This window comes from Epargyreus clarus, unplaced genomic scaffold, assembly GCF_041222505.1.
Source record: "Epargyreus clarus isolate Ecla_fem2 unplaced genomic scaffold, WU_Ecla_fem_2.2 ptg000033l, whole genome shotgun sequence".
Lineage (NCBI taxonomy): Eukaryota > Metazoa > Arthropoda > Insecta > Lepidoptera > Hesperiidae > Epargyreus > Epargyreus clarus.
The window spans coordinates 5,266,536-5,285,602 of NW_027332238.1; the positions used below are offsets into that span (position 1 = coordinate 5,266,536).

Consider the following 19,067-nt stretch of genomic DNA (forward strand, 5'->3'; position numbering starts at 1 on the left):
TAAAACTCAGAAAATAAATTTAAACTTTTTTTTTATAATAGAAGAGTAGCAGACGAGCATGCAGTCTACCTGATGGTAAGTGGCTACTGCCGCCCATGGACATCTGTAATCAATCCCAGATAGGATTAGATATTCCTACCTGAGATCGGCCACAGATGCGCCGCTACCCCTGGGGACTAAGCTGGAACGCCTCGAAAAAGTCTGTCTCCCTTACCACACCCTTCAAACCGGAACACAGCAGCGCTTAACACTGCTGTTATAAGGTAGAAATAGGTGTGGCGGTGGTGCCGCCGGAGTCAAACCGCAAAGGGTTCTACCACCTTTGTCGTTAAACAAACACTATGTTTTTATATACTATAAACTAAGTGATTATTTGACTGATAAAACTGTGTGGTCTGAAGTAGCTCCAGCACCACATGTACCATTAGGTTAAGTTTACCATTGTAAATAACTTTTTAAAAAGATGTGTGTTATGGAGTTTCTTTCGCTGCTTCTCCATAACGAAACACCTCGTGAAGTGGTGGTTGTATTGACATTCAAAAAATGCTCTGTAAAGAACCTATTTTGAATAAAAAAATGATTTGATTTGATGATTATTTTCGAGAGCTTTCTAGAAATTGCCGAATTAAACAGATTTATTTAAAATTTCGAAAAAATGCCATGCATCAGGGTAAAACGAAATTTGTGATTCAAATTATTGAATCTATTACATGGGGGATATATCTGGGAACGGTTGAGATAAATGCCAGTTATATTGAACACGCGGTGGTGACCACACGCGCTTGTGGTCAACAATAAAAAAAAGCAAATTTGAGACATGTCACTTTGGTAAGTAACCCTACCGTTTTAATCACTAACTGTTATTAATAAAATTAATCCAAACTGGCTATCAAAGATCAATCAACAATTTGAAGGTGGTGATACCACCGCCACACCTATTTCTGTTATAACAGCAGTGTAGATGCTGTGTTCTGGTTTGAAGTGTGGTAAGAGACATACTTTTCCGAGGCGTTCCAGCTTAGTGCTCAGGGGTAGCGGCGCGGTAGCTGACCTCAGGTAGGAATCTAATCTTATCTGGGATTAAAGATGTCCATAGTAGTAGACTTACCATGGAGTTTGCGTGTTCGTCTGCTACTCCTATATTATAAAAAGGGACGAACCACGAAGGATCATCTTACTAAATATTAATACAATATTGTCAATTCTGATTTTGAAATACAAGAACGACGCCATTACGATTTTCAAATTCAAATTTCGATTGAATTTCAAATATTTACTGTGGAATATATTATACCTTTACTAGCTGACCTGGCAAACGTTGTGTTGCCATATAAATAATAAAATGTTAAGGGTGAACAATCCTTATCACTTAGGGGTATGAAAAATAGATAGCCGATTCTCAGACCTACTGAATATGCATATAAAATTGGGCAAATCGTTAAAGCCGTTTCGGAGGAGTACGGTAACTAACATTGTGACACGAGAACTTTATATATAAGATATAGAATAACAATGACTTAATAATAAATTGGCTAAGTGCAAGTGGAACTCGCACCGGAGGGTTCCGTACCAATTTTTTTATTTTATTTATTATTTGTTATTATACCAGCCATAGAAGTAAATTGTGAAAATTTGAACTGTCTATCTATTACGGTTCAATAGATAAAGCGAAAAACTTCGAGAAATAGCTGTTTTTTGTATGGCGAACCCCATTTATTTTCGACTTTTTTTATGTTTACCACGCTTTTATTAGCTTGACCTGTATGTATGTAACGGAATCTTTGAACTCGATTTTTACTCACTTTGAACGGTCCGATTGATTTAATTTTTTGAATACTTATCAAGAACCGATGACAATACACGATTTTAATAATTTGTCCCATTCACCTCATCAGGATCGTCAAGGTTAACGATTTTCCTCGTGCAATTGTAGCGTGGTTTGACGTTTTTTAAACTGTATTTTATTAGTATTTGTTTTTATAGCTCCCGTCATTATGCATCCTCTGTAAAAATTTCAAATATCTGCCTATTATGGTTCCGGAGATAGAGCCCTGTAACAGACGGACAGACGGACAGACAGCAAAGTCTTAGCAATAGGATTCCGTTTTTACCCTTTTGGTACGGAACCCTAAATTGTCAAACTATCCAATGTAACATTGACTCTTGTTTACCGTACCCGGTAGATGGCAGTAGTGTCGATGTCAGGATGAGAGGGAGTTGAAAGTAACACGCCTGATTCCATTTTTACCACGCTTTTATTAGCTTGACCTGTATGCATGTAACGGAATCTTTGAACTCGATTTTTACCCACTTTGAACGGTCCGATTAATTTAAAATTTTTAACAATTATCAAGAACCGATGACAATACACGATTAAAATAATTTTATCCCATTCCCCTCATCAGGATCGTCAGGAATTAGGATTAATTATTTTCCTTGTGCGATTTTAGCGTGGTTTTAGTTTTTATACTATAATTCTTGAGTGCATAGTATTTGCACTTATATCATTGCAAGTACAATCTTACAAGTAGCTTATATAGATCAATCGATCTAAGAAGTTAAGCAACGTCATATGCAAATAAAGTTACATGGGTGACCGCTAGTGGCGTCGAAAGGCTAGGAACTCGGGGGGTTCCAAGTTCGAATCTCAGTCACGTATCATGTTTTTGTCATATGCGTATTAGTAATTAATTGTTACTTGCTCTAAATGGTGAAGGAAAATATCGTGAGGAATCCTGCACTGATATTTCTTAAAAAACGTTCTTTGTTTGTCCCACTGCTGGGCACGGGTCTCCTCTCAGAATAAGAAGGATTAGGCCATAGTCCACCGCGCTGACCAAGTGCGTATTGGTAGACTTCACATACCTTTTGAGATTTTTTTAAATCTGTCAGGTATGCAGGTTTCATCACGATGTTTTCCTTCGCCGTTTAAGCAAGTGATAATAATTAATTTCTAATACGCACATAATTACGAAAATTCAGAGGTGCCTGGGATTTGAACCTCAGACCCCTCGATCGAGAGGCAGGGTTTCTTCACCACTAGGCTATCACTGTTTATCAACTTTGATATCCCATAGAAAACTTAAAGCAATTCAGTAACACACCTCCTCATTCGCTCCGATTAGCGTTTCAGACAAGATGGCCGACTGCAGTATTTCATACTTTTATTTTATTGAAAATACAATAAATCTTAAAGTTTCTTTTAACTCGGTTATTTTCGAGAATCCTTTCAATATATTGTTTTCACTTAAGTATATACTCATTATGCATATATGTATCGAATATATTGTTACTAAGTCGAAAAACCCGTTTATTTCGCTGACGCTAGATTAAAACAAGGTTGAAATTTGATTACGGAAGTGTAGAAATATGAAACCTCTCGTGGCGTTATTTTAGCACCACTACCAAGAAATAAGGCTTTAATTCTTGGAAATACTTACTCATATAGGTTAGTAGTTATGCGAGTATATAATTTATCTATAGTTGAATTATACTTTGAACTTTCGCAAAAATATTTCAAATTGTACATTTTCGTGATGTGGATTTTGTAAATAGGTAAGAGTTTTTACTTTTTTTTATAATATAGGAGTAGCAGACGAGCATGCAGTCCATCTGATGGTAAGCTACTGCCGCTCATGGCTCTGTAATCAACCCCAGATAGGATTAGATATTCCTACCTGAGGTCGGCCACAGATCGCCGCTACTCCTGAGGACTAAGCTGGAACGCCTTGGAAAAGTCTGTCTCCCTTACCACACCCTTCAAACCGGAACACAGCAGCGCCTAACACTGCTGTTACTAGGTAGGAATAGGTGTGGTGGTGGTGCCGCCGGAGTCGAACCACAAAGGGTGTTTTCAAATTGTTGAGTTTGTTTACACTCCTAAGGCACCATTGTCACACAAAAACAGTCATATTATAGAACGTTTGTTTCGACTCCGGAGGCACCACTGTCACAGTATTTTACAGCAGTGTAGCTGCTGTTGCGCGTGGCGGAGCGGTCGTACCGGTCCGACGCACAGGTTCCTGGTTCGTTCCCCGGTCAGACATATATCTTTAACTTAGATTTTTGTCCTGGGTCTGGGTGTTTGTGTATTAGTATGTATGTGTCCATGGCACCCATGATAAAGGGAGTCTTACTATGGGGCTGTGAGTGTATAAGGCGCCTTTTTTTGGTTTGAAGGTTATCTCCGTTTTTATAGTCCGCGCCAAACTATTAGTCCGCTCTGAAATTGTTGCGAGCAGGTAGGTGTAGCCATACAATTTGCTATGGCGACGCGATTCATTTTTATATTCAGAGCGGACTAGCAGTTTTGCACTAATGGTAACACTGATGGTAAGCTACTGCCGCCCATAGACATTCCTAATCAACCCCAGATAGGATTAGTTTCCTACCAGAGGTCGGCCACCGCGCCGCTACCCCTGAAGACTAAGCTGGAACGCTTCGGAAAAGTGTGTCTCTTACCGCACTTCAAACCAGAACACAGCAGCACTACACTGCTGTTATAACAGAAATAGGTGTGGCGGTGGTGCCGGAGTCGAACCTCAAAGGGTTCTACCACCTTTAAAAACCTTTATACTTAACTTATATAACATATATTTTTCAGATGCAAATAAAAATAATGGAGTTTCTAAAAGAAAATGAGGCCACGAAATGCCCAACAGACATTTTCAAGGGAAATTCAGAAGATATTATTCTTTTCACAATCCATTTATTTTTTATGTTTTTAAGATCAGTGATAGAGTTTGTGTATAAACATTTTAATTTTATTGTATTATCTGTGATATTATTTTTAGTTTTGTTTGTTATTTATAAATCTTATTGGAGCCCTGTGTACTATTTTAAGGTAAGTTTTAACTGTTTATAGTAGTATTATAACTAATTCGGTTATTTTTACCACGCTTTTATTAGCTTGACCTGTATGTATGTAACGGAATCTTTGGACTCGATTTTTACCCAATTTAAACGGTCCAATTAATTTAAAATGTTGAACACTTATCGAGAACCGATGACAATACACAATTTTAATTTTACTGTCGTCAGGATCGTCAGGAATCAGGATTAACGATTTTCCTTGTGCGATGTGAACGTGGTTTTTAGTTTTTAAACAATAATTATTTGTAATATAGAAGTAGCGAACATGCAGTCCAATTGATGGTAAATCACTGCTGTATGAATATCAAACAATCCTAGATTAGATTAGAGTCTTATCTGTGGTCGGTCACCGAGTTGCTACCCCTGAGCAAAGAGTATAATAAGATACCCCTTAGAATTAAGTATTACCTACCTCATGTATCTGCTTTGCTATTTTCCGATAAAAACCTTTTAAAGGGACAATCAAATGTACAAGTAAATTATTTTTCATTTAAAATTTAAAACAATAATTAACGTAATACTTCGTTGCATTTTAGAAAATCTTAATCTAAACCATTCCATTTTGCATTTTCAAATTTGAATTCCAATCATAGACAAATAGAACGACGTAAACTTCATCCGCCGCGCTTTATGAAAAGAACCACAAATAAAAATATATTTGTAATTTCAGGAGCTAACAGACGTGGGCTACGACCATATACCCCAAGGTCCGGACCGAGCTAAACACATTGCTAGGGCCCAGAACGCAAGAAAAATTGGATCTAAAGCACCCCCACCCTACCCCAACGGATGGTTTGCGTTGGTTGAAAGCAGGGATTTAAAGATTGGATGCGTTATGCCTGTGGATGCCTTGGGTAAGTATTGGTTTTAGTGACATCTAGTGTCGACTAGCTAAAGATTAATATTTGTTCATAATATAAAATTAAATTGGTTTTAGTGACATCTAGCGTCGAGTAGCTATAGCTTAATATTTGTTCATAATATCAAATTAAATTAGTTTTAGTGCCATGTAGTGGTGAGTAGCTAAAAATTAATAGTTTGTTTTTAAAGTAAAATTTAATTCATTTAATTGTAAAAATTATAAAAAAAACACAATTAAAATATACTATTTATCATTTTACTGTGCCGTCAATTACATATTTGTATTTTATTGGGTGTGCACTGTACAATGTGAACTAAAAACTCAATAATTGAATGAGTTATTTGATAATAATTGATTACAACGCCATCTAGTATCGAGTAGTTACAAACATTATTCAAAAAAATATATATATATAATGGAACAGTACAAATAACATATTATTATGTACTTTCAAATTATAAAAATTATATTTACAACATTTTTAACCATTTTGTTTATGTTTCTCATATTATTTATTGTTTCAGGCTTAAATTTTTGCGTGTACCGCGGTGAAGACGGTATTGCCCGTATTGTGGATGCATATTGCCCACATCTGGGCGCTAATTTGGGGGTTGGGGGGTATGTATGTGGCAACTGCATCCAATGTCCCTTCCATCAGTGGAAATTCGGGGAAAACGGGAGTTGTGTCAGCGTTCCTGGGGTTGAAAATGGTAAACACATTTAATTTTTTTATATATTTTTTTGTAATTTTACTTTTTACCGATAGAGGCGCTGCTTGTAATCAAAATAACGTTATAAGTTTTAGACCAGTTTAAAGTGTGTTAGAGATCATTGCATCAAACTTGCCAGTACGGTAAAAAAAGGTAAATCATGTGCCTATACGATACATTTTCAACAGAGATTTGTACTTTGTGGCAAATAAAGCTTTTTATTTGATTTGATTTGACATTTCTGTTCATTTCTGACTAACTATCTTACGAAGTTTTTACAATAATACGGAATGGTCATTAGCACAATTTATTTAAATTACATGGATCTTAGTTCACAAACGTTCTCAATAATATGCAATATAATATGTATATTTGTGAGGCGTTCCAATTTAGTAGATTACAGATGTCCATAGGCGGCAGTATCCACTGTACATGTACAATTAGACACTCAAGAAATATTCTACGAATGTAATAAATTTATAATTATTACATTCGTAGAAAACATATTTAAAATATCTTAGTTTTATTATAATTAATTATGAACATATACACAAATTATATGCTCATGAAATTAAAATCTATAAAATTTTCAGTTCCCAAGGGAATTTCCATCAAAACATACCCCACCATGGAGGTAGATGGCGCTGTATGGGTGTGGTATGACGCTGATGGACGCGACCCCCTGTGGAGGGTCGAAGAGGTCCCCGAGTTGAAATCCTGGGGGTACAGGGGACGAAATGATTTCCTTGTCAATGCTCATATACAGGTAAGAAATTTGCAAATATTTTAGGATTTTTGAAGTAAAAAGTTATTAAAACAGTTAAATTATTAGTTGTGAAGTTTTAGGTGTGTTTTTTGATCACAGGTATGCTAGTATTAATAGCATACCGGTTGCTATAAGTATGAAGAGTATGAATATGAGTAAGCTTGGTTAGAACTGATAAAATATTGCAAATGATATAGATAGTAGAACTATTCGTGGTTTAACTCCGGCGGCACCACCGCCACACCTATTTCTGTTATAACAGCAGTGTAGCGCTGCTGTGTTCTGGTTTGAAGATACTGGATAGGTTCAGTTATACGAGGCATTCCAACATAGACCTCAGGCGTAGCAATGCTGTGGCAAACCTTAAGTATTCTAATCTTCTCTGGGTTTAAAAACACTGTTAGGAAACCTACAAGCTTAAAAAGTCTGATAAAAAAGTTCTTAAAGCTATGTGAAGTCTACCAATACGTACTTAGCCAGCGTGGTAGACTTTGGTCTAAACTCTTTGCACTTTGAGAGGAGATCCATCCCCAATTTTGAAACAGAACATAGCACAGTAATGTCAGCAGTTGAAGCTAAAACAAAATGAATCATCATCAACCCGTTACTGTCCCACTACTGGGCAAGGGTCTCCTCTTATAATGAGAAGGATTAGGCCATAGTCCACGCGCTGGCCAAGAGCGTATTGGTAGACTTCACATACCTTTGAGTTATTTTTTATAATATCTCTCAGGTATGCAGGTTTCCTCACGATGTTTTCCTTCACCGTTTAGCAAGTGATAATTAATTTCTAATACGCACATAACTTTGAAAATCAGAGGTGCCTGGGATTTGAACCTCAGACCCCTCGATCGAGAGGACGAGTTTCTTAACCACTAGGCTATCACTACATAAAATGATTACTTAACTTAAATTATTGTCATCAGGAAATACCAGAAAATGGTGCTGATGTGGCTCATTTGAACGCTGTGCATGCTACATCATTTTTCACGGATATCGGAAATAAATATCCAATTCTCAATAATTTTATTGGTAAGTTAAATTCGTTTCTTACTTACTTGTTTCTTAGTTACTTTGATAGTTAGATGGTAACTTTGATGATTGATTGATGAAATTTGAAAGATAGCAGATCAATATTCTTCAACCAAGAATATACCACTGCCACACCTGTTTCTAGGATGAAGCAGGTGTATGTTTCGATGGAATATGTGGATATCGGCTGTGATGTCGGATGATCATCTTAGTTCCTAGTAGCGGAAACGCATCTGTGATCGGCTTCAGGTAGAACCTGTCCATTATGGAGTTGGTTAAAGATGTCCATACGGCAGTGACTTACCGTTAAAAAGAACATTTTGGTACCCTTCTCAATATTTATGTCTCCATTCCATGATAATTTTAGTCTAAAATATTTATTCAGTATTTTACTTTGTTTTGTTTAAATACTTCGTAAAATTGTAAAATTGCTTTAAAAATATATTAGCCTCCCTCAAGGCAACTTTATAGGTCCCATATTTTTTCACTTTCAATTTTTTAATAAATATTTGTATCCAGAAGACTATTTTAAATTTATTTTGTAATTTTCAGGACATCACTCGTGGTCTGCAGAATGGATTAAGGGAACTGAAGAGCACAAAGCAACGATAAACATAGTTCAAAAATACATTATCATGAAATATAATGTATTTCCCCTTAACGTTGTTGTAAATCAGGTTAGAATAATTCATTTGGTTCATACATATAAGCCTAGATAATAGCCTAGAACAGAGACTAGTTTAGTTGATAAAACTCTGTCATTTTTTGGAGTTCCTAGGTTCAGACACGCTTTCATTTTGCCAAGTTCTCTCCCCATATTCTCTCAGAATATGAGGGTTTCTGTTTTAATAATATAGGAGTAGTAGACAAGCATGCATTCCACCTGATGGTAAGTGGCTACAGACGCCCATGGACATCTGTAATCAACCCCAGATAGGATTAGATATTCCTATGAGGTAGGCCACAAATGCACAGGTACTTCTGAAGAATAAGCTGGAGCGCCTCGGAAAATGTCTCTCTTACCACACTGCAAACCAGAACACAGCAGCGTTTAACACTGCTGTTATAAGACAGATATGTGTGGCGGTGGTGCCGCCGGACTCAAACTACAAATCGTTCTACCACCTTTCATTACCATGTTTGGCAATTACCATGTTTTCAAATTGAATTTATCTGACTTTTAGATCGGTCCCGGCCATGTACGACTGTTCTTCGACACGATAATCGGACGGATGATGGTGGTACAATCCGTCACACCGTTGGCACCGCTGTTACAAAGAGTTATACATAAAGTATACACACCGGCTGCTACGGCGTTCTTTGGCGGATACTTGGTGTACGCTGAAGCTTATCAGGTAATGTCGGATCGGATTTTTTTTCTTTTTTTTTTATAATATAGGAGTAGCAGACGAGCATGCAGTCCACCTGATGGTAAGTGGCTACTGCCGCCCATGGACATCTGTAATCAACCCCAGAAAGGATTAGATATTCCTACCTGAGGTCTGCCACAGATGCGCCGCTACCCCTGAGGACTAAGCTGGAACGCCTCGGAAAAGTCTGTCTCCCTTACCACACTCTTCAAACCGGAACACAGCAGCGTCTAACACTGCTGTTATTAGGTAGAAATAGGTGAAGCGGTGGTGCCGCCGGAGTCTTGCCAGATCTTGTAACGTATCGGATCGTATGATACTAAATGATGCCGGATGGATAATGCTAGATCGTATCAATTGTTACTAGGTCTTGTATCGGATCGGATCATACTAGATAAAGCCAAATGGATAATGCAGGTTTGTATCGGATTGGACGTAACTAGATAATGCCGGATCGCATCAGATCGGATCGGATCGGTTCGTACCAGATCTTGTACCGTATCGGATCAGATGATATTAAACAATGCCGGATCTTATTGGTTGGTTGGATCGGATTATTTTATCCCGAATACCCTGTTCGATCTGTATTAAATAATCCTTTTTTTTTGGTTACGAGGGGGAAACCTTCAAAGGGTACCCTATGCCGTGGGAGCGGCACGGGGTTATGTGGAATTCTTACCGCACTAACCCCCCCCCCCCCCCCCCCCGGTGGCCGTCCTCGGCGCTGCGTAAAGGACTCCGGGATCTCCAAAGAAACGCAATCGGAGTCCTCTTAGCGCGTTGCCCCATCGGGCTCTGCCCAGGTGAACTTGACGCTCGCCACACCGTCTGGTGGGCACGACGGTACGCGACCACACATACCGCTGTCCTTCCCGGGGTCACTAGCCGGGCGGTTCGAGCTCCCACTCTAGCCGCCCGCAACCCCGGAAGCCCCTTTCAGTCGCCTCTTACGACAAGCAGGGGATACCGTAGCCCTATTCTGGTCCCGGAACTACAGGGACAGTATAAAATAATCCTAAGATAAATAATAATAAGGTCAGATGGGATACGATAATCGGACGGATGATGGTGGTACATCATTGTTACAAAGAGTCATTCATAAAGTATACACGCCGACCACTGCAGCGTTCTTTGGTATTCATATATCTTTATTTGCTAGAATAAGGTTAACAAATGCTCTTAAAATTATACAGTTCTCTTATCCTGCCTCGTTAGCATGCAAATTATCAGTCAGTTATGTCTAAATAGGTATTATGTACACTATAATTTATTTTTAAATAATATAATAATTATCACAAACAACACGATATACTAAATTTCTTTAAAATGTCAATTTACCAATATAAATTAAATTATTATAATATGTCAAACAAATAAAAGAGTAATTTTTAGTCAAATTAATTTTCATTACTTTCAATTATGTCTTAAAATCTAAGTACTCATTAATTGTATAAAAGCATTTCTCTTTTTTTTTATAATATAGGAGTAGCAGACGAGCATGCAGTCCACCTGATGGTAAGTGGCTACTGCCGCCCATGGACATCTGTAATCAACCCCAGATAGGATTAGATATGCCTACCTGAGGACGGCCACAGATGCACCGCTACCCCTGAGGACTAAGCTGGAACGCCTCGGAAAAGTATGTCTCCCTTACCACACCCTTCAAACCGGAACACAGCAGCGCCAACACTGCTGTTATTAGGTAGAAATAGGTGTGGCGGTGGTGCCGCCGGAGTCGAACCACAAAGGGTTCTACCACCTTCAACCACCTTCTTTTCTACCACCTTCTCTTGTAACCATGTTGTCAATTGGGACTTAAATTGTTGTATGTCAGATATTTAAATACTTACTTGGGGTACTTGGTGTATGCCGAAGCTTATCGGGTAATACGATGATGATAGATGATGGTAAAACACTATGGTCCGAATCCGGCGGCACCACTACTATTTCTGTTATAACAGCAGTGTAGCGCTGCTGTGTTCTGATTTGAAGTGTGGTAAGGGAGACATATTTTTCCGAGGTGTTCCATTAGACCTCAGAAGTATCGACGCATCTTTGATCTACTTCAGGTTAAGTTAATCCTATCTGGGGCTTATTATAGATGTCCATACGGCAGTAGTTACTTAACATCAAATGGACATCATGCTCGTCTGGTACTTCTATATTTAATAAAAAAACAACATATGTCATTTCAGTCTTTAAAAAAAATTGGATTACTTATTAATAACGGACGGAAAGAAACTTATTTGAGAAATATATAATTCTTGTCGCATATTATCCGATTTATTTTTTTAAATTGTAGGTATTAATGTTTTAGTTAATTTATAATTTTGTTACGTATTCTTACTTGTTTTTCTATTGCATGCCGTTTGCACCTATAAGTGAAGTGAAACTTACTGCTTTTATACATATAAATTGTACAATGGATTTGTCAGTGATTACTTCGTTGGTGCAACTATTAACAAATAAATAAATAAATAAATAAATAAATGCTATTAACTTCATTAAAATATTTAATTTATTTACAGTTCCAACGAGACGTGGCCATCTGGAACAACAAGCAGTACGTCAGCTCGCCTGCTTACGTCAAAACTGACAAATCTATACGCGCCTTCAGAACTTGGTTCTCACAGTTTTATACAGAGAATAGTATTCCCTTGCGAGACGCGCTGCAAAATAAATTGGACTGGTGATGCCGCTACTCGGTACTAGATGGAACTACATGTACGAAAAATCGTTGGAAGCTTAGTGATGTCGCTACTCGATAATAGATGGCACTATATGTTATAAAAAATCGTTGATAAACTTTGTTGAAAGACGTTGATATTTACAAATGTACGCAAAATATGTGATAAAATAAGGTCTTAGTCGGGAGGCCGAGGTTCGTGTCCATGCACTTATATTATTATCGATCTTCTAAAGTTATGTGCACGCTAGAAACTAACTATTCACTTGCTATATCGTTGAAACAAAACATCGTGAGGAGACATACACCTGAGTTAAAAAGTTTTCACAGGTATGAAGTCTACCAATACGCACTTGTCCAGCGCGGTGGACTATGGCCTAATCCTCTGAGAGGAGACCCGTGCCCAGCAGTGGGACAGTAATGTTTTGACGACAATACAGATACGTAGATTTAGTTAAGTGTTCTCAAAACACAGTAATATAATCTATTGAAGGGCGGGACGAAATTGCAAAATAAGTTAGAATTGTAAATTAATTCGTAGTTCTCGCTATTCGGTAATAGATGGCGTTACATTGACATAGATTGTAAATAGAATGTACCGTAAGAAATATAATATTACTTATAGTGCAATGTTAAAGAATTTCTATTTATCACAAGTTAGTTGACAAGAGATGGCGCTATATGCAGTTTTAAATCTCATTTTTGATACAAATTTAAAATGTGAAAATATTTTTAGAGGTAAAATAGGTGATGTAATTATTATTAAGTTCTATATTATGACTTTTTCAGATACTAATAATATGTTATTAATTTGAATTAATTTTAATTAGATTACTTTTTGTGACCAAAAATCTTGACCAAAAAAAAGGTGTGCTGTTAAATAATAGGGTTTTTTTTATAATACAGGAGTATCAGTCCACCTGATGGTAAGTGGCTACTGCCGCCCATGGACATCTGTAATCAACCCCAGATAGGATTAGATATTCCTACCTGAGGTCGACCACCCATGCGTCGCTACCCCTGAGGACAGCTGGAACGCCTCGGAAAAGTATGTCCCTCTTACCACACCCTTCAAAACGAAACACAGCAGCGCCTAACACTGCTGTTATTTGGCAGAAATAGGTGTGGCGGTGGTGCCGCCGGAGTCGTACCACAAAGGGTTCTACCATATTCTAAAGTATCGTTCTGAGTTTGATATCGGAATTTTGGTCAAATTTTCTATGACAACTGTGATGGTACGGACGCACCGTATATGATTTTTTAGTTATTCATATTGCTTTCATGTTCATATTGCTCTTATATTCATATTGCCTAGGCAAAAGAACAAAATATTGTATTAATTTAAGTAAGATTGTATGTACAAAATGGTGCTAGTTAGTAAGAAAGTTAAATATTAGAGTGCTTTTATTAATTAAGTATGTATAGTCCGCGCCAAACTGCTAGTCCGCTCAGAAGTTGTTGAGAGCAGGTGTAGTCATACAATTTGCTATGGTGACGCGATTTATTTCTATATTCAGAGCGGACTACCAGTTTTTCGCGGACTATACCTTATTAATTTTGTATTTTTTTGTTTCTTCTGGACCCAGAACATTCTGGGTCTTTTTATGGTTTCTACATATGTATGAATTGTTTGTATGTAGTGATTTAAATGTATGAAAATATAAATGTACACGTCGCTTGTAGTTGAAATTATTTAAGAGTACTTTTGTAAATTTTCAAATTATTTACTTATAAATAAATATCATTTTTATAAACAACTGTCGTTTAATTTAGATCATAATAATGAGTAGAAAAACCTTTGATAAGTAAATTAGAAAGATACTGCACCGCCTTGAAATTGAATGAAGCCACAAAAGGATGAAATGAAATATATTTATTTTGCATAGGCCAACGACGGCACTTTAAACAAATTGTCAGTTACAATATTTTTCTTAAACTACTACCGGATCGGAACGCGACCTCTACTGAGAAGATACGGTAAGAAACTCAGTGGGTGTCTTTTTTTTAATAATTATTATTCTCTTTTTTTTAAATGCTGATGGTTATCAAAACTAGTTACACTTTCTTGTTAGGAGATCAATCTATGCATTTAAGTCATCTAAGGGAAAACTAAATACATCAAAAAATAATCTCAGATTTTTTATAATTAGACTTCTAAAACGTAGGAGGCTTTATATTCAACTGTATGTACTTTTAATCGATTGTGGAGGGTAATGTTCTTCAAAATCCAATCAAATCAAATCATTTTTTTTAATTCAAAGTAGGTTCTTTACAGAGCGCTTTTTGAATGTCAATACAACTACCACCACTTCACAAAGTGTTTCGTTATGGAGAAGAAGCGGCGAAAGAAACTCCATACCACACATCTTTAAAAAAAATGTTTTTTACAATGTTAAACTTAACCTAGTGGTACATGTGGAGCTGGAACTACTTCAGATCACACTATTTTGTCAGTCAAATAATCACTTAGTTTATAGTACGCTTTTTACATAGCGTTTGTTTAACGACATGTTTGAACTTTTTTTCTGTGAGATGCAAAATGTGGTCGGGTATTTTATTGTAGTAGCGAATACAGTTACCCATGAAAGATCTAGCCACCTTCAAGGATATGTATGTATGTCTCATTCCTTGTTACGCTGCAGGTCAAACGGCTTGACGGAATAACATATGAGGTGTCGTTGGATCCGTCTAAATTGTGGGAGTAACATATACAATATACTATTTTGAAATAGTTGAGATTTAACAAAATGTCGTTTAATTTATATGACGATAAATGAGTTGAAAAAATAAAATAAAAAATTAAAATCGTTTTTTTAATTACAATTTTAAAATGTAGGAGGCTTTATGTTCATATTTATGTATTTTTGGTATTGTTTTTCAAGCATATGTATGTGTCATTCTTTGTCACGCTGCAGCCCAAACGGCTTGACGGTTTAACAAATGAGGTGTCGTTGGATTCGTCTAAATTGTGAGAGTGACATACACTCTAGACTACATTTTAAGGGCTACAAGTTTAAGTAAGTACCATTGTTTGTTGATGTTGTAATTATTCGTCTATTAATAAGGGTGATTCGGCGATGAAGGTCTCCACCGGGTAATCCGCCCCTCCGCCTTCCCGCACTGTATCACTCGCTAAATCACCTGTTCCTCGCACACTTGCGACATTGAACGCGCTCATGGATCGTTATCCGAACTGTGATGTGCTTGCTGATGACTGGAAGCTGATCATGTCTGTATGCTTGGAGTTCTGTGAGATGTCTGTATGTTAGATCTGTCTTGTGTAAGTGGCCTCGGCCGTTCTAATTAGATCAGTAAAATAAATAAAAGAGGTCATCTAACTAAACAGAATTTTAGTTTTTTTACTAAAATAAAATTCTCATATACGTAGAAATAAAACATCAATTTACTTTTACAAATATACTGATTACATTCAAACGAATAATTTTACAATATTTAAAAGTACATAATTCTTTAAGATAACGTATTTTCGGACGCAAAATATTAATAATGACAATAATAATTATCTAATTCATTAAATTAATAGAAAAAATCCACATAAAATTGTTTTGTAGATAGCTTGCGTGTGTCCTGAGTTAGGCCTTTCAGTCTGAAACAAAATTATATAATATTAATCTAAGTATATATAACTCAAAGGTGACTGACTGACATAGTGATCTATCAACGCACAGCCCAAACCACTGGACGGATTGGCGGACTGGACGGGCTGAAATTTGGCCTGCAGGTAGATGTTATGACGTAGGCATCCGCTAAGAAAGGATTTTGATCAATTCTACCCCCAAAGGGATAAAATAGGGGATGAAAATATTACTACGTAACGCGAGCGAAGCCGCGGGCAAAGGCTCGTCGTTTATAATTGACATTAATAGTAAATTAAGTTATCTACTACTCGTCAAAAGATGGCGCTATATGTACCCTGTTTCCTGGATATTAAATAAAAATAAATAAAAACATAAATGCCAGCTCTGAATGGAGCTTAGTTTTTTTATAGTATAAGAGTAGCAGATGACCATGCAGTCCACCTGATGGTAAGTAGTTACTGCCGTGTGGACGTCTGTAATCAACCCCAGATAAATCCTACCTGAGGTGAGCCCCAGATGTGCTGCTTACCCCTGAGGACTAAGCTAGAACGCCTCCGAAATGTATGTCTCCCTTACCCCCTTCAAACCAGAACACAGCAGCGTGTAACACTGCTGTTATTAGGTAGAAATAGATATCAAGACGCCATCAAGTAGTATGCCTTGTGTATTTCTTAATACATTATTTTCTTTTAAAATAAAATAACTCTTACAATTACAATTAACTTCTTAGTGTCACAGCTTATCTCATCAACAGATGTCCTGAACTTCTCAATCTCTGTCGGGTTGTTCAGATCTGGCTGAAATTTGAATCTGAAATTAAAAGCATTAACATTTAAAGGTAGAACCCTCTCGACTCCGGCACCACCGCTATACCTATTTCTGCTAAAACAGTGTGAAGCTGCTGTGTTCTGGTTTGAAGTGTGGTAAAGGAGTCATACCTTTCGAGGCGTTCCAGCTTAGTTCTCAGTGGTAGCTGTGCATTGACTCCGGCACCACCGCCACACCAATTTCTGTTATAACAGTGTTAAGCGCTGCTGTGTTCTGGTTTGAGGTGTGGTAAGAGACATACTTATCCGAGGCGTTCCAGCTTAGTCTTCAGAGTAGCGACGTATGTGTGATTCTTCAGAGTACTGACATCATGTCGGAATCTAATCGTATCTGGAGTTGATTACAGATGTCCATGGGCAGCAGTAGCTTACCATCAGGTAGACTGCATGCTCGTATGCTAATTAAAAATAAATCATTTGTTGTCCATGAGAGGCAGTAGTCACTTACCATCAGGAGGACTGCATGCTCGTCTGCTACTTAAGAAAAAAAGATTTATGTTGCCAGATAATTTCTGCCCAGGCCTACGAGAGCACTAAGAAAAATATTTTTGGACCTACAAAAGTATCCGCGCCAAACTTCTAGTCCGCTCTGAAGTTGCTGCGCGCAGGTGTAGTCAGAGAGCCAATGCGGTCGAACACAACTACAAGCATATACTCCGTAGCAACGTAAGCACACTAACAGCGCTATGTCTCGGCGAGAGCGGCGGAGGGTGGCGGGGGTCCGCGCTGTCTTCGTCCCGCTAATATCTACAATTTGCTGTTGCGACGCCTCGTTTCTATATTCAGAGCGGACTAGAAGTTTGGTGCGTTCTCTACTAAGATAAATATTTTGCTCACTCTGTTCTCAGCCTAGCTATCGGCTTATCTGTATCATTGGTTGAAGAAGCTGTTACTACTTCTTGCTTAGTGACCTCAGCACTGTCTGCTTTGTAGTCTGAAAGAAGAATTATCAATTATTTCAGCCTTATTATGTTTAAGTAAGTAACATGTTTTTGAACTTGATAGAACCCTCTGTGGTTAGACTCCGGCGGCACCGCCGCCGCACCTATTTCTGTTATAACAGCAGTGTAGCGCTGCTGTGTTCTGGTTTGAAGTGTGGTAAAAGACATACTTATCTGAGGCGTTCCAGCTTAGTCCTCAGGGGTAGCGGCGCATCTGTGGCCGACCTCAGGTGGGAATATCTAATCCTATCTGGAGTTTATTACAGATGTCCATGGGCGGCAGTAGCCACTTACCATCAGGTGGACTGCATGCTCCTATTCTCATATGCGTTCTCAGGTATAGTAAGCATGCAGTCCACCTGATGGTAAGTCACTATATGGACATCAGTAACCAACTGCATATAGAGCAGGGTCTGCCTGAAGCCGATCACATGCCTGAAGACTAGTATGGTGTCCTCATATTAAGTACTAGCTGCCCTGGCAAACATTGTACGCCTCAAAATCCATTTATCAAACATATTTCATATAAAATATAGCCTATGTTACTCGTGGATAATGCTTTCGAATGGTGAAAGAATCTTAAAATCGGTCCAGTAGTTTTCGAGCCTATTCATTACAATCAAACAAACAAAGTTTTCCTCTTTATAATATTAGTATAGATGTAACTTAACAAAGAATGTATTTACCTGGATCCTTGTACAACTCTGCTAATTCTTTCTCAATCCTGGCTTCATCTTCTTCTGGCTTCACTCCTTCTATCTTGTCTATATCTTTCATCTTACGCCGTGTGTCTATAGCCTGTAAATATAAAACAATAAATCTATATCATCCTTCTCTCTATATATGGTTAGGTAAGGTTTCGATTCTTAGGGTAAAGGATAAAAAATCATTTTTTATAAAAAGTTTAAAATAATAAGCTTTTATTTTTACTTTTTTATAATATAGGAGTAACAGACGGGCATGCAGTCCACCTGATGGTAAGCGGCTACTGCCGCCCATGGACATCTGTAATCAACCCCAGATCGTAGATAGTAGAACCCCATATTAGATAATCCTACCTGAAGTCGGAGACAGTTGCGCCGTTACTCCTGAGGACTAAGCTGGAAAGCCTCAGAAAAGTATGTCCCTTACCACACTTCAAACCAGAACACAGCAGCGCTACACTGCTGTTATAACAGAAATAGGTGTGGCGGTTGGGCCGCTGGATGAATCACAGAGGGTTCTACCATCTTCTATCCTTACTTAGCCAGCGTGGTTAGCAATACTACCCTCGCATATTGATAACCCGTGCTCAGTAAGACAGTATCCTAAAAGAATGAAGCTGATTAGCAGCTGATGCAAAGAAAGTTCCTTTACCGTGGCTCGCCTGCCGTCCCTAGCTGTTGCAGGTTGAAGAGAAGTG

General features: G+C 37.8%; 1 protein-coding gene across 1 annotated transcript; it reads left to right on the top strand.

The window, feature by feature from the left end:
- The first annotated feature begins 769 nt into the window (after nucleotides 1-769).
- Nucleotides 770-12,502, top strand: nvd (cholesterol 7-desaturase nvd). Its single transcript, XM_073090812.1, has 9 exons — nucleotides 770-828; nucleotides 4,604-4,843; nucleotides 5,543-5,726; nucleotides 6,259-6,444; nucleotides 7,038-7,210; nucleotides 8,137-8,242; nucleotides 8,795-8,919; nucleotides 9,427-9,597; nucleotides 12,141-12,502. Exons 2-9 carry the CDS (start codon nucleotides 4,604-4,606, stop codon nucleotides 12,303-12,305), a joined length of 1,350 nt encoding a protein of 449 aa, XP_072946913.1. The 5' UTR covers nucleotides 770-828; the 3' UTR covers nucleotides 12,306-12,502.
- Nucleotides 12,503-19,067: the final 6,565 nt, after the last annotated feature.

Bases quoted from the DNA above. Each gene is read 5' to 3' on its own strand.
- nvd (XM_073090812.1), top strand. From the start codon at position 4,604: ATGCAAATAAAAATAATGGAGTTTCTAAAAGAAAATGAGGCCACGAAA. The intron at 8,243-8,794 runs GTAAGTTAAATT...TGTAATTTTCAG, and splicing joins AATTCTCAATAATTTTATTG to GACATCACTCGTGGTCTGCA. The intron at 8,920-9,426 runs GTTAGAATAATT...TCTGACTTTTAG, and splicing joins TTAACGTTGTTGTAAATCAG to ATCGGTCCCGGCCATGTACG.